Source organism: Triticum aestivum, chromosome 6A (genome assembly GCF_018294505.1).
Source record: "Triticum aestivum cultivar Chinese Spring chromosome 6A, IWGSC CS RefSeq v2.1, whole genome shotgun sequence".
Lineage (NCBI taxonomy): Eukaryota > Viridiplantae > Streptophyta > Magnoliopsida > Poales > Poaceae > Triticum > Triticum aestivum.
Genome location: NC_057809.1, coordinates 443,933,793 through 443,960,057, shown reverse-complemented (window position 1 = coordinate 443,960,057; position 26,265 = coordinate 443,933,793). Strand labels below are relative to the sequence as shown.

General features: G+C 47.7%; 3 protein-coding genes and 2 non-coding genes across 7 annotated transcripts; 2 read left to right on the top strand and 3 right to left on the bottom strand.

Moving 5' to 3' along the window:
* The first annotated feature begins 3,872 nt into the window (after positions 1-3,872).
* LOC123127816 (DEAD-box ATP-dependent RNA helicase 47A) lies at positions 3,873-6,469 on the top strand. Of its 2 annotated transcripts, none has more exons than XM_044547653.1 (2): positions 3,873-4,163; positions 4,305-6,469. In XM_044547653.1, the coding sequence occupies exon 2, from the start codon at positions 4,412-4,414 to the stop codon at positions 6,215-6,217; it is 1,806 nt and encodes a 601-aa protein (XP_044403588.1). In that variant the 5' UTR covers positions 3,873-4,163; positions 4,305-4,411; the 3' UTR covers positions 6,218-6,469. The 2 variants fall into 2 exon arrangements, with proteins under 2 accessions (XP_044403588.1, XP_044403589.1); XM_044547654.1 differs by having other exon boundaries at positions 3,893-4,163; positions 4,250-6,469.
* A 194-nt stretch (positions 6,470-6,663) lies between these two features.
* TRNAT-UGU (transfer RNA threonine (anticodon UGU)) lies at positions 6,664-6,735 on the top strand. The gene has a single exon. It is a non-coding gene; the product is annotated as a tRNA-Thr (tRNA).
* Positions 6,736-7,754: 1,019 nt separating this feature from the next.
* Positions 7,755-9,260, bottom strand: LOC123127814 (protein BOLA1, chloroplastic). 2 transcript variants are annotated; one of them, XR_006462805.1, is made up of 2 exons: positions 9,061-9,260; positions 7,755-8,231 (listed from the first exon to the last, which is right to left on the bottom strand). XR_006462805.1 is itself a non-coding variant. In XM_044547652.1 (2 exons), exon 2 carries the CDS (start codon positions 8,202-8,204, stop codon positions 7,896-7,898), a length of 309 nt encoding a protein of 102 aa, XP_044403587.1. In that variant the 5' UTR covers positions 8,205-8,227; positions 9,061-9,209; the 3' UTR covers positions 7,755-7,895. The 2 variants fall into 2 exon arrangements, 1 of the variants encoding a protein (XP_044403587.1); XM_044547652.1 differs by having other exon boundaries at positions 7,755-8,227; positions 9,061-9,209.
* TRNAF-GAA (transfer RNA phenylalanine (anticodon GAA)) lies at positions 9,217-9,289 on the bottom strand. The gene has a single exon. It is a non-coding gene; the product is annotated as a tRNA-Phe (tRNA).
* Positions 9,290-19,061: 9,772 nt separating this feature from the next.
* On the bottom strand, positions 19,062-20,054 carry LOC123130709 (transcription factor TCP7). Its single transcript, XM_044550526.1, has one exon. It carries the CDS (start codon positions 19,952-19,954, stop codon positions 19,343-19,345), a length of 612 nt encoding a protein of 203 aa, XP_044406461.1. The 5' UTR covers positions 19,955-20,054; the 3' UTR covers positions 19,062-19,342.
* Between the last annotated feature and the right edge of the window lie 6,211 nt (positions 20,055-26,265).

The following is a 26,265-nucleotide window of genomic DNA, read 5'->3' as shown; positions in this document are numbered from 1 at the left end:
AAGGGCGATGCAGCAAAGTAGAGTAACTATTTCCCTCAATTTTGAGAACTAATGTATCAATCCAGTAGGAGACAACACGCAAGTTACCGAATACCTGCACAAACACCAACTTGCACCCAACGCGATAAGGGGTTGTCAATTCCTTCACGGTTATTTGCAAAGTGAGATCTGATAGAGATGAATAAACGGTAAAGTAATATTTTTGGTATTTTTGTTTATGAAACGGAAAGTAAAAGATTGCAAAGAAAATAAATAGGAAACTAAAATTGTAGATCGGAAACTTATATGATGGAAAATGGACCCGGGGGCCATATGTTTCACTAGAGGCTTCTCTCAAGATAGAAAATATTACGGTGGGTGAACAAATTACTGCTGATCAATTGATAGAAAAGCGCATAATTATGACGATATCTAAGGCAATGATCATGAATATAGGCATCATGTCCGTATCAAGTAGACCGACTCCTGCTTGCATCTACTACTATTACTCCACACATCGACCGACTCCTGCCTGCATCTAGAGTATTAAGTTCATAAAACAGAGTAACGCATTAAGTAAGATGACATGATGTAGCGGGATAAACTCAAGCAATATGATGAAAACCCCATCTTGTTATCCTCGATGGCAACAATACAATACGTGTCAGTTCTCCTTCTGTCACTGGGATCGAGCACCGCAAGATTGAACCCAAAGCTAAGCACTTCTCCCATTGCAAGAAAAACCAATCTAGTTGGCCAAACCAAATCGATAGTTCGAATAGACTTGCAAAGATATCAAATCATGCATATAAGAATTTAAAGAAGATTCAAATAATATTCATAGATAAGTTGATCATAAATCCACAATTCATCGGATCTCGACAAACACACCGCAAAAGAGTATTACATCGGATAGATCTCCAAGAACATCGAGGAGAACATGATATTGAGAATCAAAGAGAGAGAAGAAGCCATCTAGCTACTAGCTATGGACCCGTAGGTCTGAGGTAAACTACTCACGCTTCATCGGAGAGGCAATGGTGTTGATGTAGAAGCCCTCCGTGATCGAATCCCCCTCTTGCAGCCTTGCAGGACGCCAGAAAAGGCCCCTAGATGGGATCTCACAGGTACAGAAGGTTGCGGCGATGAAAAAGTGTTTTCGTGGCTTTCCTAGTTGGTTTGGGAATATTTGAGAATATATAGGCGGAAGAAATAGGTCGGTGGAGTCACGAGGGGCCCACAAGGGGGGCTACCCCCATGGGCACCCTCCATCCTTGTGGGTGCCTCCTGGCTTCCCTGACGTGTACTCCAAGTCCTCTGGATGTCTTCTGGTCCAAGAAAAATCATCGCGAAAAGTTTCATTCTATTCCGTTTGGTATTCCTTTTTTGCGAAACTCTAAAACAAGGAAACAACAGGAACTGGCACTAGGCACTAGGTTAATAGGTTAGTCTCAAAAATAATATAAAATAGCATAATAATGCATATAAAACATTCAAAACAGATAATATAATAGCATGGAACAATCAAAAATTACAGATACGTTGGAGACGTATCACCCCCCTCCTAGATGGGATATGCAGCGCGTCAGCCGATGGGTTGGCTTCTCCCTTCCCCTAGAGGGTCTTGCCTACCCCTTTGACTGTTGGGGCTGATTGGGGAGTGGGGGCTAGGAAGGTGAAGCGGGAAGATCAGACGTTGATGTGGGTGGCCGCGATGGAGCGAGCTGACCCGAGTTTATGTGCTCAGCGGCGACGAAAAGGTGGCGACCTTCCTCGCGAAGGAGACGACAACTACGTTGGCTACCGCAACAACGAACACAAGAGTAGAGAGGGAGCTGCTGCAGGAGTGGTATGCATCTACGTGGCGTTGGCGGCTGTGACGACGGCTGCCAAGTCCGCGGGGATGTGTTGTAAGTGGGCCTTCTCATCCCAAGCAGAGGTGTCGCCCTCATCGTCCTCGAGCACCTTCCTCCTACCTCACTGCCCTCCTTGTGCACATGGAGGATGACAGGTTCTGGAGGGTCGGCTTCCACGTTCGTGATGCAAGTCGTAGCGACGGGTGGGCTATGTTGGTGAGGCATCGCCTATCACATGGAGATGCAGCGGTAGCATTGCACGAGGCCCATGCTGAGGTGGAGCACGGCGTGCGGTGGCAAGGATTCCTTTGCTCTAGGGCAAGGGCCCTGGGCTGAAGGACCAATGGCAAGGTGGTGCCGAGCTCTCGTGGTGTACAGTGGCGAGATCACCTTCGCGCGAGGCGGCTGCCTTGGGCGGAAGGATGCCAGCACGTGGTGTTTGGTGGCTGGTTGGACGACGACGACTGTTGTGGCAGCAGAGGTCCTGCGTCGGACAAAGTTGTCGTTTGGCGGTGGCGCGGATTCGTCGGCTAGATCCGAACCGTGGCATGGCCAGCCTCCTGAGGGCCATGGTGATGGTCTATGGTGGTCATTCATCCCACCCATTTGCTAGAGCCACCTTGGTCTAGCATGGAGAACTGTCAAACTTGACTGTCGGGAGATAGGCGGACTAAGGCATAGCCTAGTGGTGGAAAGGGGCTAATGCCTTTTCACCCACCCAGGTTCAAGGCACGGTACTTGTAATTTGATTTGTTGGATCAATTATACTGTAGGGGCCTGCCTTACAGTCTCTCTGTTAAAAAAAGATGGTGCTTGGAACACACTTTGTTCTACCCTTGCTAGTCGGGCACAACAATGGCGAGCTTGCGTTGTTATCTTGTTCAAGACGTTGTTTGCATGATGACCACGACGTTAGGGCATTTATCCCTTCTTGAAGGTGTTGCTGCAAAAGAAGTCAAGATAGGCGTAGGTGTTACATTCATATCTTGTAATGTTTCGGCCATAGTTGTTTTTGTTATGTACTTCACTTGTTGATGACTTTGGAGTTGTTGTTTTGCATCAATTTTAATAAAGATGGATGTGTGCATCATAATGATGCAGAGACCAAGGGTTCCAACCTCCTTTTTAAAGAAAAAAATAAGCTTGAAGCAGCGATCGAAAAGTTATTGATGTAGACCAAGAGACGCCGATGAATGTGATCTACGAAGCAAATTGCTACCCTGAGGAAGAAAACCTTATAAGGTCATGTACAAACTCTGAAGCCCAATAAAGCCAATCGAATATAGAAGTGTCCATCGAAAACCTAAATTAACCGGATCTCGAAAGACCTGCGCCGCTGCAACCAGATACATATATGATGTCAAGCACACCGCCGTCTGGACCATACACCGACACCTCTCTTCTCTGGTGACCTATACAGGCCAGGCCGTTATTGAAGATCGCAACGATGTACCCCTCTAGCGCCTTCGCCGAGCCTGCTTGACGATGACCGCTACTCGAGCTATCATCTCCTTCGCCATCCACGCTAGCCCTGCAACACCTCCTCGGAAGGCCACCCCCAATAGGTACCTTCCCGCCACCATCGGTGTCGCGCGGGCTTTGCCGACGACGCACACTGGCGGCGGTAAGATGGGTTAGCGACGGGCAGTGGCTAGGGTCCGGTCGACTGCCTCGACCCTGTCAGGCACACCAAGGTTTATGTGTGTTATGTTATCGTCGTCGAATATGTTACCTTGGCATTGTGTTCAAGCGAGAGCATTCACACCATGATCAATACAAGGTTGTTTAAACCCTTCCACATTTGCTTACGCAGGCGTCAACAAGCGGCGGGCTACCAATGGCAAGTCAAACATCCAGAGAGATGCATTTGAAAGAGTTTTTTTTAAAATATGGACCTTGAGCCATTATCTACATCTATACTATCTTTTCGTGAGAAGAAAAACATTGTAAAACTTTTACATATTGATCCAAAAAGAGAAAAAAAGATCACCACTGCCAGCAAACGATCTGAACCGTCAAAAATCCATCCCCTTAGAGCAAGATTTTTCCTCTCCGCCTCCTCCCCTATCCCTTCCTCGCCCGCGCAGCCACCCTGCCTTCCTGCCTGACCTACCCAAACCCCAACCAGCCCGGCTCCAAAATCTCACCCACAGTCCAGCAGCATCGCTGTGACCTGGAGGCTGGAGCCGCCGCCGTCCGGTAGCTTTGTTTCGCCACCGACGCCTCAACCCCTCCCCCGCAACAGCCCCAGAACCCTCCCGCGTCGCCGCCATCGCCGTCCCCTTTCTGCCTCCACCCCGTTCTCAATCCCGCGCATTTGTTTCCAAGGTATGAGCTTTTGGTCATCCGTTGATTACTTGTTCTCAAACTAATTTCCCCCAATTTTCTTGTGTGCACACCGGCGCGTCGTCTAGATCCGCCCCTGGTTTTGTGACTCACCTGACCCAGTTGCCTGATTATTTCGCACAGCCACAAGCGAACCCTGCCCTGAACTTGCTGAGATATAAAGTGTTTGAAACATAACTACAGTTATCGAGCTGAGGTGCTGTGTTTGACATTGTTCAGTAATAGCATAAATGAGGCTAATTATCGGGCAAGTTCATCGGAATGTTCTTGCGCTGGCGTCATCTCGGTCATGCTTTGTCATTGGTGACCATCTCCCGTTCAGAATGCTGTCGATGCCACGGGCATCAGGGTTCCATCAGACTGCTTGGCGGGGTAGTCAAACTGTCAAGGACAGCGGCAGCACACTAACTCTGGCTAGCCTGGAAGTCCAAAGCAAAGCTGATTATGTGAAGAAGGAAAGGGTGCCACAAAGCAAAGCTGATTATGTGAAGAAGGAAAGGGAGCCACAAAGCAAAGCTGATTATGTGAAGAAGGAAAGGGGGCCACGAACTGGAGAGCCGAAGCCAAGCTCAAGAGATTCTGGTTTCAGTGTGAAACCAAAGAAGGTTTCTTCGCTTAGTCTGAAGCCAGCGAAGAGTGCATTACCAAAGCCACCAGTGGTGAAGAAGAAGCTGAAGATCGACGAGGCTTTATTTTCTGCAAGCTCATTTGAAGAGCTCGGTCTGCCGCCTTTGCTCATTGACCGGCTGAACAAGGAAGGCCTGACCTCTCCAACTGAGGTCCAGTCCGCTTCTATTCCTGTCATATCTCAAAGGCATGATGCGGTTATCCAATCATATACAGGGTCGGGGAAAACACTCGCGTACCTTCTCCCTATTCTTTCTGAAATAGGCCCCCTGAAGAGGGCTAGAGAACAGGGTAATTCTGAAAAGAGATCAGGTATAGAAGCTGTTGTCGTTGCTCCTTCAAGAGAACTAGGAATGCAGATAGTGCGAGAAGTGGAGAAGATACTGGGTCCTGATGATAAGAGACTTGTCCAGCAGCTTGTTGGCGGTGCTAACCGTTCGAGGCAAGAGGAAGCACTGAAGAAGAACAAGCCTATTATAGTTGTTGGAACACCTGGCCGTATTTCGGAAATTTCAGCGGCGGGCAAGCTACAAACTCACAACTGCCGTTTTCTTGTACTGGATGAAGTTGACCAGCTCTTATCATTTAATTACCGCGAGGATATGCATAGGATACTGGAGCATGTTGGAAGGAAACCTAGCACTTCATCTTCTAGTCACATCCTTGGCCCACTTGCTAGGCGGTCTGAACGTCAGACAATCTTGGTTTCAGCAACAGTGCCGTTTTCAGTTATACGCGCAGCCAGGAGTTGGGGCCATGATCCAGTTCTTGTTAGGGCTAAGAGTGTAGTCCCGCTTGACTCGATCACTGTTCCAAGGCCCATGCTGTCCCAGGGTGACCCTAACTCTGATTCTCCAACAATGTCAGTGAATCAAGCTGCAGTTGACAGCTTACCACCATCCTTGGAGCATTACTACTGTACAACCAAGGCTCATCACAAAGTTGACACCTTAAGGAGATGCATCCATGCCCTGGAAGCAGAGACGGTGATTGCATTTATGAACAACACCAAGCCACTGAAGGATGTTGTGTTCAAGTTGGAGGCCCGTGGGATGAAAGCTATCGAGCTACATGGAGATCTTGGGAAGCTTGCAAGGTCAACAGTCCTGAAAAAGTTCAAGGCCGGTGAATTCAGGGTTTTGGTCACAAACGAGCTGTCTGCCAGAGGACTGGACATACCAGAGTGCGACCTTGTGATCAACCTGGATCTTCCCACAGACTCTACACACTACGCCCACAGAGCTGGACGGACTGGACGTCTTGGGCGGAAAGGGACCGTTGTCTCAATATGTGAAGAAAGCGAGGCATTTATCATGAGGAAAATGCGCAAGCAGTTGGGTGTGGCCATCAAACCATGCGAATTCACTGAAGGCCAGATTACCGTTCATAAAGAGGAAGACGTGGAATAAAATTCTGCGATGTTCAACTATCATTTTAGTTTGTCTTAAGTTGTACTGCTTTTCCTTGGCATTTAGTCCGACTGTATTTTCTTAAAATGTTGGCACTTAATACTTTTGCTCAGCGGAGACTAGATACATTGGAAAATACTGTCCTTTTTTGCTGGCGGCATTTAGCAGGAGTGCAGGCATTGAAATCTGAAAATTACCAGTCTTTCCTGGTGACGTTTAGCTGTTTACTTTTCAATATATGGTTGATGTTCAGCTGGATTATATGTTTTGGTGCCCCTCTTATTGAGCGGCACTGCAATTTGTGAGATGACTCCTATAATGCTGTGACCTTATGATGTGTATATTTGAAATTGCGCGTGCGAGATATGCGAAAAGGCTTGCAAATTCCTGCTCATTTTCGTTTGTTTGGACATAAGTAAAGCTGGATGCCATCCATTTCGCGAATAGCCCTTATAGCTCAGTGGTAGAGCGTCAGTCTTGTAAACTGAAGGTCCGTAGTTCGATCCTGCGTGAGGGCAATTTTTTCAGTGCACATGTTTTTGATCTTCTCAGCAACACAATCCTTCAATCCATTTTGCCCTGATGCGTGCCAATGCCGTAGGGCTTTTGCACGCTCAATCCAAATGCGACACAAATCCAGTTTCTTTTTACATATGCAGTGGAACTTGCTCAGCAGTTCCTTTGGACATTCAGGAAAAGACGGAAGAAAAAAGGGCTTTTGAAGAGCAGAGGCGGCAAATTTGCCAGCAATCTGCATCGCTGCTCATGGTATGTTTCTCCAGCAAGTAGCAACCAAAAGCACTGTGTGTTGGTGTTGCAGCCTTGGCAAAGCCTGGGGACATACCCTCCTGAACCGATAACGTTGTGGCAGAGAGAGGGGGCCAAAGAGGGATTGCCAACTGGGATTTTTCAGAGCTTGAGAGTTCGAGTTCCTCCAGAGTTTTGATTATGCTTAAGCCTTTAAGCCATCAAACACAGAAAATGCGTACTGGACGACAGACAATTCATGATGGCTGAATAGGCTCAGCTGCACTTTGCTAATTGTGCTTCGATTATATTTGCTTTGCAGTCAGAATACACTTTCGGAAATAGAATAATCATTTAGTCTCACTTTCATGGTTGATGAAACTTATTGTACTTCCTTCCGTTTCAAAATATTTGATTTCCATATGTTTAAAAATGGATGTACCAATATACTAAAACATGTCTAGATACATCTATATTTTGACAAATCGAAGGCATGTATTATGGAACGGAGGGAGTACATCTTATATACACGAGCAAAGTTTTCGCCTGTATCCAAAAAAAGTGCTGATCCCCGTTTTTCACCAACACAAAGGCTTCACCTTGTGAATCCCCATTTTTTATAATTATCCCCAATTTTTATAATTATCAAATGCTTCCAAAAGTGTCACAATACAATGGTATCGAAAATCTCATCTGACCAGCATGGTGGCTAAAGGAAGAGAAATTTGTATTCGATAAATTTCCGTAAGTTCATGGCCGCAGGCAATCATGCACATAGAGAAATTCACACTTGAACCAAGGCAACAATGTCTTTATCATGAAGAAATATGCATGCCATAACATTGTTTAACCATCCGATTCATGGCTACATGCTGCTGCTGCAATCAACTTATTCTGGAACAAACATTAATCGAGTTGTAAGAAATTACATTCATGATCCCGACTCTGTTGGAGTTTTCGCAACAATGGAGATAGCATGAAGACCCGAGTTCAACTCATCGGTCAAGAGATCATACACCATCCTATGACGCTTCACAAGGCTCTGCCCTTCAAACTTCGGCGAAATTACCTTGATGTTAAAATGCGTCTCATTTGCATTGTCCTTGACAGCCGCATGCCCAGCATGTTGGTAAGAAACATCTTCGATGTCTAGTGCACTCGCCTCCAAAGAAGACTGCAGCTTTTGCCTCATCCGTGCAGCTCTCGAGAGCACAGCACTGGTACCTCGTGAACCCATCATTTTTCAGCCTGATTCAAGAGCAACTGCCTAAAAGAAGAACATATTGGTTATGCAAAGTAATCACCACTACAAGTGTAATAGCATGTTACCTGATTCATATACATAAGCAATGGATTGACATGAACCAACAGTCCCCACTCCAAGGCCAGAGTTGTATAACACAAACAAGAAAAATGCCTTGGCCTAAACTAATCTCAAATGTTCATTCCCCAAAGTCATAAAAAAAACACTATCATGTAGCACATATCTGTTCTTGTAACACCGGCTGGTCCCAGTGTCCATTTGTAGATTCTAATTTCTTGGACAACTAATATGAATTCAAGAGACAGAAAATAGTGTATCTTTCCTTGATTGACAAAATTACCATCCAATTGGAATCGATCGAAAACAGCCTAACAGCACCACTGATGCTAACTTTTAGAATTTCAAACCGTGTTTCCTTCTATGTCGTGAATTGTAAGCCCCAGATATACATAAATCAAAACCTAGACGATGCAATCGGAGACAAAATCAAAACCTAGATGATGCAATCCGACACAAAATCTGTTACCTAGATGGTGAAATTGGACCGTCCTTACATGGATGGATCACACGAGGCGCAGATTGAGGCGGAAAATACTAGCAAGGAATCAAATATCGCACTCCTGTTAGTGAAATTAGTAGGCACGCGGAGTATTTTCGAAGCGGATCTGACGAGAAGCTTGCGGCGAAAACGAAAAGGTTCTAGGGTTGCTATGGTCGAGTCCTATATCTAGGTAATGGAGATAATAAGATTAACTGGCGGTACAAAATCTTCGTGGGAGCGCGCTGGAGCAGTACGCAGTAATAAGCAAAGAAAAGAAAAGGCAGAACTTACGTCGTTGCTGGAGGTTGTGGCGTCGTGTGTTGCGGTCGGAGGTGGAGAAGGAAGACGGCGGCTTAGGGGTGGGGAAGAGGAAAGCAGAGGAACAATTAGAAAAAAAGCCCAAGTATATACCTGGAATTTTCGTATGGGAGAAAAAAAAAAGATGTATGCGGTGAGCGTGGATCGAACACGCGACCTTCAGATCTTCAGTCTGACGCTCTCCCAACTGAGCTATCCCCGCTTCGTGATTGCAGACAAACTTCAGACTATATGTCGTCACATAGATTTTATTTAGTTCCAGCTGAGTTTTTTTTTTGCGGGGTTCCAGCTGAGAATCTGCATCATGTTTCACTTTGCCGCAAATGCTCTTCATGTCAGTTATACTAGACAGATAAAACATTGCGATTCGAGCAAATCCAACATACATCCTTCTACTGGGTCTATAAATTTGACTGAGAGTGGCAATTCACACCGCACGAAAACCGTCAACGATATTTGGACACGGCTTTTCAGGGGAGAAAAAAAGAGCCTAGTCCCGTCCGCCCCGCCGAGCACGCTCAGCTCGGTTTCACGTGTGGCGCACGGCAGGGCTAGTCGACCGTGACCGAGCTGACGGCCTATCTCCCCAGCTTATCCACTGGCGCAGGCGCAGGCGACGCGCAGCACGGAGAACCAAAAGGTACGGGGCGACCGAGACCGCTAGCGACGAGGCTTCCCGGCGACCCGCGTGCAGCCGTGCACCACCGACGGAAGGATAGTACGGAGAGTTCACCGGAGAACTGGCCATGTTTTGACCACACGGCGGGCGGGCGAGCGGCGAACGGGTGCAGGGACGACAGTGCGCGCAGGTCGGCACATGCGCGTGGTAGTACCGCCCCCAATGGCAAAGGAGGAATATGCAGAGAGGGAGAGGGCGGGCGCAGCTGGCGGCCACCAACCAGCTCCTGTGACACGGCGAGAGGACGGACGGACGGGCATGCATGGCACGCCAGTCTGCACCAGCGTCTGCATCCGATCAGCGAGCTGCGAGCGCTCGCGTGTTGTGCCTGCCAACAGCGGTTTGCCTGGCGCTCTGACGGGTCTCGGTCACCCCGGTCGGTCTGCGCCTGTGTCGCTTTTTACTGTAGCTTGCAGGAGGCTTTGCTTGCATGCAGATGCATGTTTCTGCGTCGCCCAGCCGAGGACCAGACGTGTCGCGGGCTTGTGCTCGCGTACGTACTGCACTGGCTTTGCACTTGCAGGTTTCACGCAAGATTGAGGCTGTTTGATTTGTGATTAACTTAGCCAAAGTTTACCACAACTAAAATTAGGCAATTTAAACCAATTTAGGTGAGTGTTTGGTTTAAGCCACATCTTAGGCAACATACACTTGGGTCCCACATGACATACACATGTTAGACTGTATTTACATGTGTATATTGTAACGTTGTATACCACCTCATTATATATATATATATATGTGATAGGCCACCCCTAGAGGATTGTGCCGGTTCCCCCCAAAGCCTATTGTCTTACATGGTATCACGCTAGGTTACGTCCGCTTCCGCCTAAAAACCCTAAACCGCCGCCGCCGCCGCCGCGCCCGCCGTCGCCGTCGCCCGACTGCTATGACGTCCGCCGCTGCGTCCGGCTCCACCGCCACCGGTTTTCTGCCGGCCTCCCTCGCGGCACTTCTCTCGAGGCCGCTGGATGCCGCCTCCCTTCAGGCGCCGATCGGGACACGGAGCGTCGGCTCCCTCTTCGCGCTCCCGCCGGCTGCTACTTCGCCCGGGCAGGCGCTTGTGGCCCACACCGCCGCCGCCCCGTCAACCGCGGTTGTCGCGCCCTCGGCCACTGCGCCGCTGGTGGCGGAGGACGTCGCGCTGGCAGGCTTCGCGGCGTCAACCGCGGCCATCGCGCCCTCTGTCACCGCGCCGGCTGCCCCTCTGACTGTCTCCACGGTGGTCTCACCTCAGCCAGTCTCCTCGATGGGATCGCAGCCGCCGCCGCCGTTTCACTTCGGCCATCTCATCACCATCAAGTTGTCGTCGGACAATTACATCTTCTGGCGCGCGCAGGTTCTTCCGCTTCTTGGGAGTCACTATCTGCTTGGCTATGTCGACGGCTCTCTCCCTTGCCCTCCTGCGCTGGTTGACAGCGTGCACGGTCCGGTCTATAATCCGGCTCACCGTGTCTGGACAGGGCAGGATCAGGCGAACCTCTCCTCCATCCAGGGGACGCTCTCTCCGGCCGTTGCTGGGCTTGTTGTCTTCGCCAAGACGTCCCACGAGGCATGGACTATTCTTGAGCGCTCGTTTGCGGCACAGTCGCAGGCTCGTGTATCTGGGCTCCGTCGCCAACTTGGGGAGTGTCAGAAGCTTGACTCCACCGCCACTGAGTTCTACAACAAAGTCAAGAGTCTCGCCGACACGCTGGCCTCCATTGGACAGCCCCTCACCGACTCCGAGTTCAACTCGTTTATTGTCAATGGTCTTGATGAGGAGTATGACGCCCTAGTCGAGATCATCAATGAGAGGGGCAACTCCACGCCCATGCCAGCACACGAGGTCTTTTCACGCCTCCTGCTTACTGAGCAACGAGTCGAGACGCGCCGATCCAGGGGCAACGGCGCCCTCTCGGCACACGCCGCCACCAAGGGTGGTCGCTCCTCTGCTTCATCCAGGGCTCCTTCGGGGCAGTCACCACCACCCGCCTCGGCCCCTCCTCCTACTGCGACGCTACCAGGGGCTGGCGGTCCACGTGTGTGCCAGCTTTGTGGTCGCGATGGGCACTGGGCCTCGAAGTGTCACAAGCGCTTCCAGCGGGGTTTTCTTGGTCTCGGCAATGACGGGAAGGATACACGCAACTTTGCTCGTCAGGTCGCCATGGCTGATCGTCCGCCGCCGTAGAAGCCACAGGGACACACTCAGTCCTACTCCATTGATCCCCACTGGTACATGGACTCTGGGGCGACAGAGCACCTGACCAGTGAGATGGGGAAGCTTCACACTCGTGAACCCTACCATGGCTCCGACAAGATCCACACCGCCAATGGAGCAGGTATGCACATCTCTCATATTGGTCAAGCATCACTTCTCACTAGACATGCCAATAGGAGTCTTCAACTTCGCAATGTTCTTCGAGTTCCATCTGTGACACGTAATCTTCTTTCAGTTCCTAAACTCACTCGTGATAATAATGTGCTTTGTGAATTTCATCCTTTTGATCTTTTTATTAAGGATCGGGGCACGAGGGACATTCTTCTTAGTGGGCGGCTCTGCCAAGGTCTCTATCGTCTGGAGCATCCTGGCGTCGCTCGCGTCTTCAGTGGAGTTAGGGTATCTCCGTCACAGTGGCATGCTCGTCTTGGTCACCCGGCCACACCTATTGCCCGGCATGTTTTGCGTCGTCATGAGCTTCCTAGTGTGTCTAGTAATAAAGATGTAGCAGTGTGTGATGCTTGTCAGCAGGGGAAGAGTCATCAACTTCCTTTTTCGGAGTCCAGTCGTAAGGTGAAACATCCTTTAGAACTTGTGTTTTCAGATGTATGGGGTCCTGCTCAGACTTCTGTTAGTGGTCATAATTACTATATCAGTTTTGTTGATGCTTACAGCCGCTTTACCTGGCTTTATCTTATCAAACGTAAATCTGATGTGTTTGACATTTTTGTTCAGTTCCAAAAACATGTTGAACGCCTTCTCAAGCACAAAATTGTTCATGTTCAGTCGGACTGGGGTGGCGAGTATCGCAACCTCAACTCCTTCTTTCAGTCGCTTGGGATCACTCACCGTTTAGTATGTCCACATACACATCAGCAGAATGGTTCAGTAGAACGTAAGCATCGTCACATTGTTGAAGCTGGTATGACTCTTTTGGCCCATGCATCTGTTCCGTTTCGTTTTTGGAGTGATGCTTTCACCACTGCATGTTTTCTCATCAATCGTACTCCCACTCGTGTTTTGAATATGAAGACTCCCATTGAAGTTCTCCTTAATGAACAACCGGACTACACCTTTCTCAAGGTGTTTGGGTGTGCTTGCTGGCCCCATCTCCGTCCATATAACAAGCGTAAGCTCGAGTTTCGTTCCAAGAAGTGTGTTTTTCTTGGTTATAGCTCTCTTCATAAAGGATACAAATGTCTTCATGTGCCCACTAATCGTGTCTACATCTCTCGGGATGTTGTGTTTGATGAGCATGTTTTTCCCTTTGCCAAACTCCCTGTGTCCACTACCGAGCCACTTGTCATGCATTCATCCTCTGTTGCTTCTGACCAATTTGATGATGTTGCATATTCTCCTCTATTGTTGCCTAACCATGGTGCAGGCACTGCTCGTGGGGCTCGTTTGGAGATTCTGGAAGTGCCATCTTCCTCTTCGTCGCCATCGCCTTCATCCTCGGCACCTTCTGTTGTGCATGAGGAGCACATGGTGCCCCTGCATGGCCTCGGTTTCCGTGCTCATGCACGGCCGATTGACGTCCTGGCCCGGTCGCCTCTGGCTTCTGGGCTGCCTTCGCCATCGTCGCGCCCTGCAACCCCGCCGACTGGGCCGGCCTCCTCGGTCCCCGTCTCGCCCAGGGCGTCGGGGCAGTCATCACCAGGCCTGGCCTCGCCCGCCCCTGCCTCGCCCAGGGTGTCTGGGCCCTTCTCACCAGGGCCGGCCTCGCCTGCTCTTGCCTCGCCAAGGCCGTCTGGGCCGGTGTCACCGGAGCTGGCCTCGCCCACTCTCGGTTCGCCCATGGCCTCTGAGCCCCTGTCGTCGGGCCAGTCTTCGCCATGCAGCCCGGAGTCGTCTGTCCCGAGCTCGCCTGAGGTGATTCCTGCATCTCCGGCGACCGTCACGTCTCCGTCACCTTCGCCTCCGCCGGCTCCTGCTGCTGCGCTACGTCCACATACGCGCAGTCGGAGTGGCATTTTTCAGCCTAAGCAACGTCACGATGGCACAGTTGCTTGGTTAGCGGCGTGCATGTCTGCTGCTCTCGCAGATCCATCCTCTGAGCCACGCACGTATCAAGCTGCTATGCGCATTCCTCATTGGAGAGAGGCCATGGAGCAGGAGTATCAAGCGCTTCTTCGCAATCAGACATGGACTCTTGTTCCTCCACAATCACGGGTAAATGTCATTGATTCCAAATGGGTTTTCAAAGTGAAGAGGCATTCTGATGGGTCCATTGAGCGCTATAAGGCTCGTCTGGTTGCTCGTGGTTTTCGACAGCGTTTTGGACTTGACTATGAAGACACCTTCAGTCCAGTGGTCAAGCCTACTACCATCAGACTTCTTCTCTCTCTGGCTGTTACTCGAGGTTGGTTTCTTCGTCAGCTTGATGTTCAAAATACTTTTCTTCATGGTGTCTTGGCGGAGGAGGTTTACATGCGCCAGCCTCCGGATTTCTCTGATCCGGATCGCCCTGATCATCTCTGTCGTCTGTCCAAGGCAATTTATGGTCTGAAGCAGGCTCCTCGTGCTTGGCATGCTCGTCTTGCAATGGCTCTTCGTGCTCATGGTTTTGCATCATCAACTGCTGACTCCTCATTGTTTCTTCTTCAAAGGCCTGAGGTTACTATGTACTTGTTGGTCTATGTAGATGATATCATTTTGGTCAGCTCCTCTCAATCGGCTGCTACTGCGCTTGTTCGCTCACTTGGTGCTGATTTTGCGGTCAAGGACCTTGGGAAGCTTCATTACTTTCTTGGTGTGGAGGTTACTTCTCGTGCTGCTGGCCTTGTTATGACGCAGAAGAAGTACTCTCTGGATTTGTTGCAGCGAGCTGGGATGCTTAAGTGCAAACCGACGACTACACCCATGTCTACCACTGATAAGCTCAATGCTGTTGATGGTGTGCTTCTTTCTTCTTCTGATGCGACAGAGTACAGGAGTATTGTTGGTGGGCTCCAGTACTTGACGATCACGCGACCAGACATTTCCTATGCTGTTAACCGAGTCTGCCAGTATCTGCAGTCACCCCGTGACACTCATTGGTCTGCTGTTAAGCTGATTTTGCGCTATATTCATTTCACGGTGGCTCATGGTTTGCATATTCGGCCGTCTGACTCTGGTTGTCTTTCAGCATATTCTGATGCAGACTGGGCTGGCAATCCGGATGACAGGCGATCCACGGGGGGTTATGCTGTCTTCTTTGGCTCTAACCTGATTGCCTGGAGTGCTCGGAAACAGGCTACTGTCTCGCGTAGCAGTACTGAGGCTGAGTATAAGGCTATGGCCAATGCCACATCAGAGATCATCTGGGTACAGTCCTTGCTTCAGGAGTTAAGTATACCCCAATCACAGCCTCATGTTCTTTGGTGTGATAACATCGGTGCTACATACCTTTCTGCAAATCTGGTATTACATGCCCGAACGAAACACATTGAAGTTGACTATCACTTTGTGCGTGAACGTGTCTCTCAGAAGCAACTACAGATCAAGTTTATTTCTTCCAAGGATCAACTTGCTGACATCTTCACCAAGCCATTGCCTTTGCCACAGTTTGAGACTTGCAGGCGCAATCTTACCCTTCTAGATTCATTAGAAAGTGGCTAAGATTGAGGGAGGGTGTTAGACTGTATTTACATGTGTATATTGTAACGTTGTATACCACCTCATTATATATATATATGTGATAGGCCATCCCTAGAGGGTTGTGCCGGTTCCCCCCAAAGCCTATTGTCTTACAACACACAAAAAGTATGGCAAGATTCCCTTAGGCTTACCAATTTATGGCTTTTATTTTGATGAAATAATCTTAGACAAGCTTGACAAAAATATGTGGTAAAATGTGACAATGCTAGTCCTAGAACCAAAGTCGGGCAGGCACGACCATTGTTATATGTACATGCATCACCACGTGTTACTATTACAGAAGTACGGATCAGGCTGTAAACCATCCAAAGTTGTCCAGAATTTTTATAGCTTGTGAAAAACTAAACTGCAAACTGAAGCTAGGCCGAGGATCATTAGCTTTTTTAAACCCTGATAAGTGTCACTTGTGTGGGATAGACGACACATAGCTGCTTCAAATATTTTTGATGACAAGTTTAATGACACGAGGATGACAACTTTAGTTGTCAAGCATGACCACTTTTTCAATGGCAAATTTCAGTTTTTTTGGAGTTTGTTTTTTTCTTTTTGGATGGCAACTTTAATTGTAAAAGACGCCAGGGACAAAATGCTTTGTACCACATGTGTGACACTTATTAGGATGTTTTTTATGGTGTACCTTGATCTTAATCGATTGAGACTTAACCAAGTCCTAGTCAAGTGACATAACATGTAGAAAAATCTGAAGAAGAAAAATGCACTGATCTCAATATAAGATTTCATGGATATAGTATCGACTAGACTTAGTTAAGTCTCAGTTGACTGATAAAAAAATCTGAAGAAAAAATTGCACTCATCTCAATATAGGATCCCGTGGATATAGCATGACTTAACTAAGTCTCAGTTGGCTGATAGTATGTAACAAGTCTGTTTTTTCTTTACTGAATGACCCTTTTCAAACTTCTTCTCTCGAGCGCACACAAATTGATGTCCTGTCTTTAGAGTAGGCATAGCGAACTATACAAGACAAGCTTTCATCATAACCCGATGAGAAGTAAATACCACCTCAATTGGAACGAACACTAAATTGAGCTCTGCTTGCCGACACACCAAACCCCTTGAGGACTCCTTTGCATTGTAGGAATTTTGTTAGCAACTGATCTGGGTTTTCATTCCATCCAAATCGAATCTGACTCCCTGGAGGTGGTTAATGCTTGTTCAGGACAAGAAAGAATCTGGAATGGCGCTTCAGCTGTTTATGCAGAATGCTTCATCATGGCTGGCTTGATAGGTTCAGTACACTTTTTGCATTGTAACCGAGAAGCGAATGCGGTAGCTCATAGTTTAGCTAAGTTTTCTTATGGAAATAATGAGACTTGTAATTGGGTCCATGAACCCCCAGACTTCCTGGTTAATGTGTTAGTGAACGATGTAACCTTATTGCCAAGTTAATAAAGTGAGCCATGATGGCATTCCCTAAAAAAAGGAATTTTGTAGGAATCTCATGGGATAAAATTTGTATAGAAAAAATTCTTTTAGAGCCCTTTGGTTTGTAGGAATATAATTCTATTCCTATGAAGGAAACACTTTCAATTTCATAGGAAAATAAACATTAGTCTAGACCCAATGAAAAAATGCTATCATGTGAACCAAAAGCCATTTTATTTTTTATTCATCGGATTTCAGACACGTGTCATCTCTGAGTGTCTAAAATAGTTGCCAGGTGAATGACGGAACTCCGATAGCCCCGAAAAGGCCATCGTCTTGGTCTCACCTAAGACGGCGTCTATAACGCCCCTGAAGAACAATCTGAAACAACGGCGAGCAACAAAGAACCTCCAAGCAATGCCTCGAAAAACAATGCTCCCAACAGAGAAATGATGACGAGGACACCGCCATCGTCGGTTCGGATCAAAACCTAGACTTTCGTCTGGAGACAACAAACCAAAGAAGAGGGAGTGAGGTACCCACACACTACAACAACGTCTCCAAGGAAGGGAACAAAACCACGAGTGTCACCACTGTTGGCACCAACCATAGCTCAACAAGATTTTCATCTGTATCACCAGCAGCTACATCCGAAATCCATCAAAATAGGTGTAACACCGTCCCTATTGGTTCACATTGCCGCTACCGCAACACCTTGCCATAGAAGCCACCTACGAACAATATCACCACCGCAAAAACGGTTAGCACTACCAAGCTGAGCACACACCTCGCCACCGGTACCTCCATGGGGCCCAATAGCCTCCGAGACCCGCCAACACCACGCCTACTAGCAACCAACAAACCAGACCCCACAGGCCACCTAGATCCAGATCAGAAGGATCCAGGGCCCTAGGGCATCGTCACCGAAACCTCGCCACGCCGTCAGGAGCACCACCGGACGAGGAGGGCCATCGGTGGGGGAAACCTAGGGTTACACGCCCCCGGAAAAAGCGCGGGTGTGATACCTGGGGCCAGATTTGGAAATAAGTTCTCTGGGTCCATGAGCGGGTCAAGTTTGACCAAGGATTATATATAGCACAAGTATACCTCCCTTCGTTTGTTTTTACAAGACGTTTCAAACAGCTTGCTTTGTATTCTTTTGAATAGTGTTTGAATGTGTTTTGTATTCTTTTGAATAGTGTCTGAATGCGTGAAACGTCTTATATAAAAATAAACAGAGGTAGTACGAGCCGTTGTAGGAGTAGTACATGGTACTCTAGCTAGCTAGGCTCTGACACACGATGTACGGTGCGAGTCGTGACCACCAACCGACATGTACGCGCGTTTCCCTTACCGGGACCTTCTGACATTTCACTCATTTTCCAGTCCTGAATATGGCCATCATATCGTACTATGTAGTACACTGTTTAGTAGTAACGCACGGTTAAAATTACCAATACATATACTCGTACATGCATGCGTTACTAGTAAACAGTCAACAGTGGCAGTGATGCCCTGCCATGCGCAAGAAGAACCAGGTCAACCTTGCCTGCTGCAGGCCGCTGCAAGTCCGTAGGAGCACGTATGGTGGTACCAAAGGCAGGGCATCTTTCCAGCAGCTTTGACACGAATCCGGTCTACATGCACGACGGCGCCAGCCTTTCTCAGAGCGCAACTGTGCACCTGCAGCGCCGCAGCCTTTCCTCGCGCCCTTTGCCCCCCTCGTCCTGCCCTCGGAGCATGGAGAGGCCGGGGAAGCGAAGCCAATTCATGGGAGAATCCATGGGGTTGGGGAAACGACGGAATCCAGGGCACTCGCAGCGTTATCATTTGTTCAATCTGCGGCCATGCGTGCATGGATAACCGAGATTTTCCAAAGCCGATTCCTCTTACCCCTACCTCAACAATCAACATACAGTTGTAATGGGGGCTCTTGAACAAAGAATTTCATGCTCCCGAATGGGAAATTGATGTTTGATCGAGACCAACGAAGATAATGACGGCACAGCTTGTGAATGCTACACTGCGTTTTAGCTGTTGAATGGCTTGGCCTCGTACCGACGAACATGCTAAGTGAAACAGGTTCCATGAGAAGTCGTATTACACGATCCACTTGAAGCCAACGACAGATACTAAAAGGTTTCTAACAGATGCAGCTGGGATTGGGATGTAGTACTCCTAAGTAAGCGTCTAGTGAAATCGCAAATCTTCACCGATTAAACTGCAGAAAGAAAGAACACACGACGATCGAGAATTCGAGTTCGACGGGCAGGGAAGTACACCCAGGATCCTAGACCCCCAAAACAGAAAGATAATCAAGAACACTCGTCAGGACTGTTGATCCACCGGGTCTACTCCTCGGCGCGCCGAGCGGCGCCGGAGAGCGCGGCGACAAGGTTGAGGTGGTGGTGGTGGACCTGCGCCATCGGCATGTACGCGGCCTGCGCATCCAGCGGCGAGAACCCCCACGTGTCCTGCCGCGGCGGCGCCTGCAGTGCCGCCCAGAACGCCGACGTTGCAGCCCCCGCGCCGAAGGCGTCGTTCTCCTCCTCGCGCGGGCGCTTGCCGAGGAGGGTGTGCGGGTACGAGAAGGAGGAGGATGAGGAGGTGGATGGCGCGGAGGAGGACACGAAGGCGGCGGGGGTGGTGCCGGTCCCCGTGGCGGCGAGGATCGAGGGCTCCGCCTGCCGGAGCAGCCACTCGATGGTCTGGCCGTCGGACTTGAGCCCCAGCTCGCGCGTGAGCTGGAACACGCGCGCGGCGCACACGATCGGCATGCGCACGCGCCGACCGCGCCCGTTCACCTTGCTGTGCCGGTCCTTCACGCTGCCACCGGCCTTCTTGCTCGCCGCCGGAGCCAAGCCAGCGTCGGCGGAGGCGGCGGCGGGTGCCATCGTCATCGGTAGGTGCTGCTGGTAGACGTGGAAAGGGCTGGAGGCGGCGGCGATGTCGTGGGAGGTCATGGCGTCTGCTGACTGCTTCGCTCGCTGTACGTTGGAGGGAGGAGGGAGCGTGGGGGCGGTGATCCGGTGGGGTTTGTGAGGCTTTGAGGTGACGGGGTGGAGCGGGGACACGGCGGATAGGTTTATATAATGCGTCCGTTTGCTATTTGCGGAACTTCCGGTTAAACCGCGCTAGATTTTTCGAGTTTTCATATTTTTTTCCAAATAAGTTTGTTTATGTGCAATTGTATTTGTAGTAGAATGTGTGTAATCATGTACTTCATCTATAAAAATATAAGACTCTACTAAGCAATTTTATACTCTCTCCATTCCACAATGTAATGCGCCCACGTTTTCTGAGATCCAAGGTTAACCGTAAATTTAACCAACGAGACCAACTACGACGGGAGCAACAATTATATCACCGAATTCATATAAAAATACGAATTCAGTGATATAATTTTTATTCCCGCCGCAATCAGTCTCATTGGTTAAATTTACGGTCAAAATTGAATCTCAAGAAGCGGGGACGCACTACAATTTGAAATGGAGGGAGTAGTAAAATATGGAAGGGCATCTTCAAAGCAGACCCTTAAACCGTCCGTAACTGTTCGGATGGCACGGTCCCAACGTATTTAGCCGTCCAACATGGGCTGTATCGATCCACCAACTTGTCCGAACACACTTTTTTCTGCAAAGTCAAAACAAATTTGGGGGGCTTTATGGGAGTCCAGACAGAAGCCGCGTAAGACTCCGATACTCCCGGCCCACCCAAAACCCCTCCCAAGCCTCGTGTGTCCATCCTCCCATCTTTCTCTGAATCAATTTTTCTCTTATGCCTCTTGCCGCCGCTCCACCACCCCGGCCACCCCGCCACACCCTTGTCAGAACTCCACGACTCTAACTCCTCCGACGCTACACCCGGGCTCCAGACGCTTCTCCTCCACTGCCGCTCCATGCCTCTCCTTCGCCCGCCGCACAAGTACCATCCGCCCCTACGGTACTCACCAGGCCCGACAATTGTTCGGTGAAATGCACTTGCTCATTTTTTGTCCCTTATTCTTTGAAGCAATGGATTTGGATATGGAGTACATATATGAGCACTTTGTTGATTTGTCCGACAACTCGTCCGATAAGGATGACTACACGGATGAGACAGCGATGATGCAGGCGGTCCTTGCAGAAGCGAAGCATGTGAAAGAGCATGTTCTCAGTTTCAAGGGCCGTCGAGTGCTCAACCGCAACATGCCCCCGATGATCGTCAAAGATGCTGCCATAGGGTGAGGATGTTGCCGTAGGTCTTGAATTTGAGAACATATGTGATTCTATCGAACTTCATGACCAAAATCTGGCCACATTTGATGAGTTTGTTCAAATGCATCAACAAATTCATTATCAACAAACTCATGAGCAACTGAATGGAGATCTGATTTAGCATATGTGGGCGGTTAAAAGGGACAACATTATTGGAGTGTAATATTTAAATTACAACTACTGCTGCATTTGAACATTTTTTAGCTAAATTGAAACTAGATATGCGGCTATTTTGAGCGTGCAAATGTATGCAGTTTTTTAAAAAAAAAATTGAGAACACATGTATGCGACTAGGTTTGGATGGCTGGCTCTCGCAACGGTGTCAGCGGACAAATGCGATGTCTGGTTTGCGAGTCAAAGTTAGACATACCCTAATAATGTACTCCCTTTGTATGCACTCCCTCGATAAACTAATATAAGATGTTTTAGATCACTATCATCTAAAACGAACCATTGATTGGCTTCGATTCTTGTCGAGCCAGAGAGAAAACAAAGAATTGATATACAGATGGACATTCGAAAGGGTAGTGGAGTATTCTCAAAACAGTGGGTAAAGGGCGTTTTGGATCTCGGCCTCCATGGAGGCCGGTTTTTAAAAAAAAATCAAAAAATTTGACAAGGATATGAGGTGTGTGTGTGTAAAATTTCAGGGTGAAATAAGTTAAAATGTGACATGTACAAAAAAGATAAGTTCATGGTTTGGGAGTGAATAGTATCATCATGTGTAAAAAGCCTCAGGACTGTTTTTCTTTTGCAAAGCCCTCATTTCAATGTATTTCGTTCTGAAAATTTACACACTTGTGCATTATGCCTTCACGTATATCTGCATATTTTTCAGAATTCTTTAAGATGTAAAAATATGAATTTTCGTAAATTTTGAATTTTACATTTGGAGGCCTCCAAAAGAAATTTATGTAGAGTATAAATCTTGTGAGGTTCATTGTTCATCTTGCATTTTCTTACATTTAACTTTTTCTAGCCGTTCTTGTATCATTCTAATAACATTTGTGCTTCTTGGTTAAAAAACATCAACATATTTACCCAAAAAAAACATCAGCATGATTCAAGCCTCACAAATGCGGCAACCTCCTAAAAAAAATAGACAGTTGTAGAGTAGGTGTACCCCTTGCCTACTATGCACTCTAGAATTTAGATATTGTTGACATTTTTTCCTTTTTAAGCAACTCACACCTCATATTTGTTTTGCAAACAACAGAAGATCATTTGAAAGATTTAGAAAAGTAAAGATAGAGCAAATAAATATAAATACATAGTGAATTTGCGGAAGAGCTTATTAAATTATTTTTGTAACAAATGAAAAATATGGGGCGAAAATAACAACTCCCTATGCACAATACAATGTACGACTTAATACAATTCTTACGGGGTTGGGCTAAGAATGCGAGCAGAATATATAATGTGGAAAAATGAGAGGCTCCTTAGATTAGTAGAATGCGTTGCTAAAGGGGAGGCTGAAGCGAGCTTGGCTGAACTTTTGAGAGAGAGGAAGAGATCAAATGGGCCCAACATGCTAAAGTGAAATATGTTAGATTGGGTGATAATAATCATAGTTTTAAATAGCCGGCTATAGCCTCGCTATAGCTCCGCTATAGTTGTTTGAGCATGTTGCCGCTAAATGATTGCATTTACAATTTACCGCTATAGCCTCGCTATAGCCCAGCTATAGTTGTTTTTAAGGGTCGCCGTTATATGCCATAGCCCGCTATTTAAAACATTGATAATAATACAAGTTCTTCCACTTGACCCCCAACGAAAAAAACAAAAACAAAGATTTTTCAGCTTGAATAGGATGAGAGAGCCACTGTTGGCCAGGAAAACCTTAAGTCGTGTATCTCTATTTTCAAAGAAGTTGTTTGGGTCCTGATGTCTAAGTTTGTGCTGATGAAAGAAAACACCTCAAATGATATACCACAACTCTATCCGGAAGAAAGTACTGTATTGACGACACCTTTCATGGAGAAGGCGGTATATGGTGCCATCTTATAGCTAAAAATAAATAATACACATGGTCCATATGGGTTCTCGATGGAGTTTTATTGAAGATGTTGGGGGGGGGGGGTTAGGGTGAAAGAAATATGCCCTAGAGGCAATAATAAACTTGTTATTGTTTATTTCCTTATATCATGATAAATGTTTATTATTCATGCTAGAATTGTATTAACCGGAAACTTGATACATGTGTGGATACATAGACAAAACACCGTGTCCCTAGTAAGCCTCTACTAGACTAGCTCGTTAATCAAAGATGGTTAAGTTTCTTAACCATAGACATGTGTTGTCATTTGATGAACGTGATCACATCATTAGGAGAATGATGTGATGGACAAGACCCATACGTTAGCTTAGCATATTGATCGTTCAGTTTTATTACTATTGTTTTCTTCATGTCAAATACATATTCCTTCGACTATGAGATTATGCAACTCCCGGATACCGGAGGAATACCTTGTGTGCTATTAAACGTCAAAATGTAACCGGGTGATTATAAAGATGCTCTACAGGTATCTCCGAAGGTGTTTGTTGGGTTGGCATAGATCGAGATTAGGATTTGTCACTCCGAGTATCGGAGAGGTATCTCTGGGCCCTCTCGGTAATGCACATCATAAGAAGCCTTGCAAACAAAGTGACTAATGAGTTAGTTACAAGATGATACATTACCGAACGAGTAAAGAGACTTGCCGGTAACGAGATTGAACTAGGTATGTGGATACCGACGATCGAATCTCGGGCAAGTAACATACCGTTGGACAAAGGGAATAAAGTATGTTGTCATAACGGTTTGACTGATAAAGATCTTCGTAGAATATGTAGGAGACAATATGAGCATCCAGGTTCCGCTATTGGTTATTGACCGGAGAGTTGTCTTGGTCATGTCTACATAGTTCTTGAACCCGTAGGGTTCGCACGCTTAAAGTTCGATGACGATTTTGTATTATATGAGTTATGTGATTTGGTGACCGAATATTGTTCGGAGTCCTGGATGAGATCATGGACATGACGAGGAGTCTCGAAATGGTCGAAGGTAAAGATTAATATATAGGACGATAGTATTCGGACACCAAAAGTGTTCCGGAGTGTATCGGGTAATTATCGGAGTACCGGGGGGGTTACCGGAACCCCCGGGGGAAGATATGGGCCATAAGAGGGGAGCACACCAGCCCACAAGGGGTGGCGCACCCCTCTTAGGCATGTGGCCGAATTGGAGAAGTAGGAGAGGGGGTTCGGCCCCCCTTCCTTCTCTCCTCCCCCCTTCCTTTCTTCTCCAGCGGGAAAAGGAAAGAGGGGGGGGGGGGGCGCCCCTTGGCTGCCTCTCCTCCCCTCCCACCTATATATATTGAAGGAAATATGCTCTAGAGGCAATAATAAAGTTGTTATTTATATTTCCTTATATCATGATAAATGTTTATTATTCATGCTAGAATTGTATTAACCGGAAACTTAGTACATGTGTGAATACATAGACAAAACAGAGTGTCCCTAGTATGCCTCTACTTGACTAGCTCGTTAATCAAAGATGGTTAAGTTCCGTAACCATAGACATGTGTTGTAATTTGATGAACAGGATCACATCATTAGAGAATGATGTGATGGACAAGACCCATCCGTTAGCTTAGCATAAATGATCGTTTAGTTTTATTGCTATTGCTTTCATCATGACTTATACATGTTCCTATGACTATGAGATTATGCAACTCCCGAATACCGGAGGAACACTTAGTGTTCTATCAAACGTCACAACGTAACTGGGTGATTATAAAGATGCCCTACAAGTGTCTCCGATGGTGTTTGTTGAGTTGGCATAGATCGAGATTAGGATTTATCACTCCATGTATCGGAGAGGTATCTCTGGGCCCTCTCGGTAATGCTCATCACTATAAGCCTTGCAAACAATGTGACTAATGAGTTAGTTGTGAGATGATGCATTAGGGAATGAGTAAAGAGACTTGCTGGTAATGAGATTGAACTAGGTATGATGATACCGATGATCGAATCTCGGGCAAGTAACATACTGATGACAAAGGGAACAACGTATGTTGTTATGCGGTTTGACCGATAAAGATCTTCGTAGAATATGTAGGAGCCAATATGAGCATCCAGGTTCCGCAATTTTTTATTGACCGGAGATGTGTCTCAGTCATGTCTACATAGTTCTCGAACCCGTAGGGTCCGCACGCTTAACGTTCGATGACGATTGGTATTATGAGTTTATGTGTTTTGATGTACCGAAGGTTGTTCGGAGTCCTAGATGAGATCACAGACATGACGAGGAGTCTCGAAATGGTCGAGACATAAAGATCGATACACTGGAAGGCTATATTCGGACATCGGAAAGGTTCTGAGTGGTTCGGGTATTTTTCAGAGTACCAGAGAGTTACGGGAATTCGCTGGGGGAAGTAGTGGGCCTTAATGGGCCATACGGGAAAGGAGAAAGGGGCCTCAAGGGGTGGCCGCCCCCCCTGGCAAGTCCGAACTGGACTAGGGAGGGGGCGGCGCCCCCCTCTCTTTCCTTCTCCCCTCTTGGAAAAGGAAGGGGACTCCAACTAGGATTGGGAATCCTAGTTGGACTCCCCCTATAGGAGCGCCCCTCCTAGGCCGGCCTCCTCTTCCCCCCTCCTTTATATACGTGGGAAAGGGGGTACCCCAAAGACACACAAATTGATTTCTTAGCCGTGTGCGGTGCCCCCCTCCACAGATTTCCACCTCAGTCATATTGTCGTAGTGCTTAGGCGAAGCCTTGCATCGGTAACTTCATCATCACCGTCACCACGCCGTCGCGCTGACGAAACTCTCCCTCGGCCTTAGATGGATCTAAAGTTCAAGGGACGTCACCAAGCTGAACATGCGCAGATCGCGGAGGTGCCGTGCGTTCGGTATTTGATCGGTTGGATCGCGAAGACGTTCGACTACATCAACCACGTTACTTAACGCTTCCGCTTGCGGTCTACGAGGGTATATGGACACACTCTCCCGGATCGTTGCTATGCTTCTCCTAGATA

What these genes read in the sequence shown, in the direction of transcription:
- LOC123130709 (XM_044550526.1), bottom strand. Translation starts at nt 19,954, where the DNA reads ATGACCTCCCACGACATCGCCGCCGCCTCCAGCCCTTTCCACGTCTAC.
- LOC123127816 (XM_044547653.1), top strand. Translation starts at nt 4,412, where the DNA reads ATGAGGCTAATTATCGGGCAAGTTCATCGGAATGTTCTTGCGCTGGCG.
- LOC123127814 (XM_044547652.1), bottom strand. Translation starts at nt 8,204, where the DNA reads ATGATGGGTTCACGAGGTACCAGTGCTGTGCTCTCGAGAGCTGCACGG.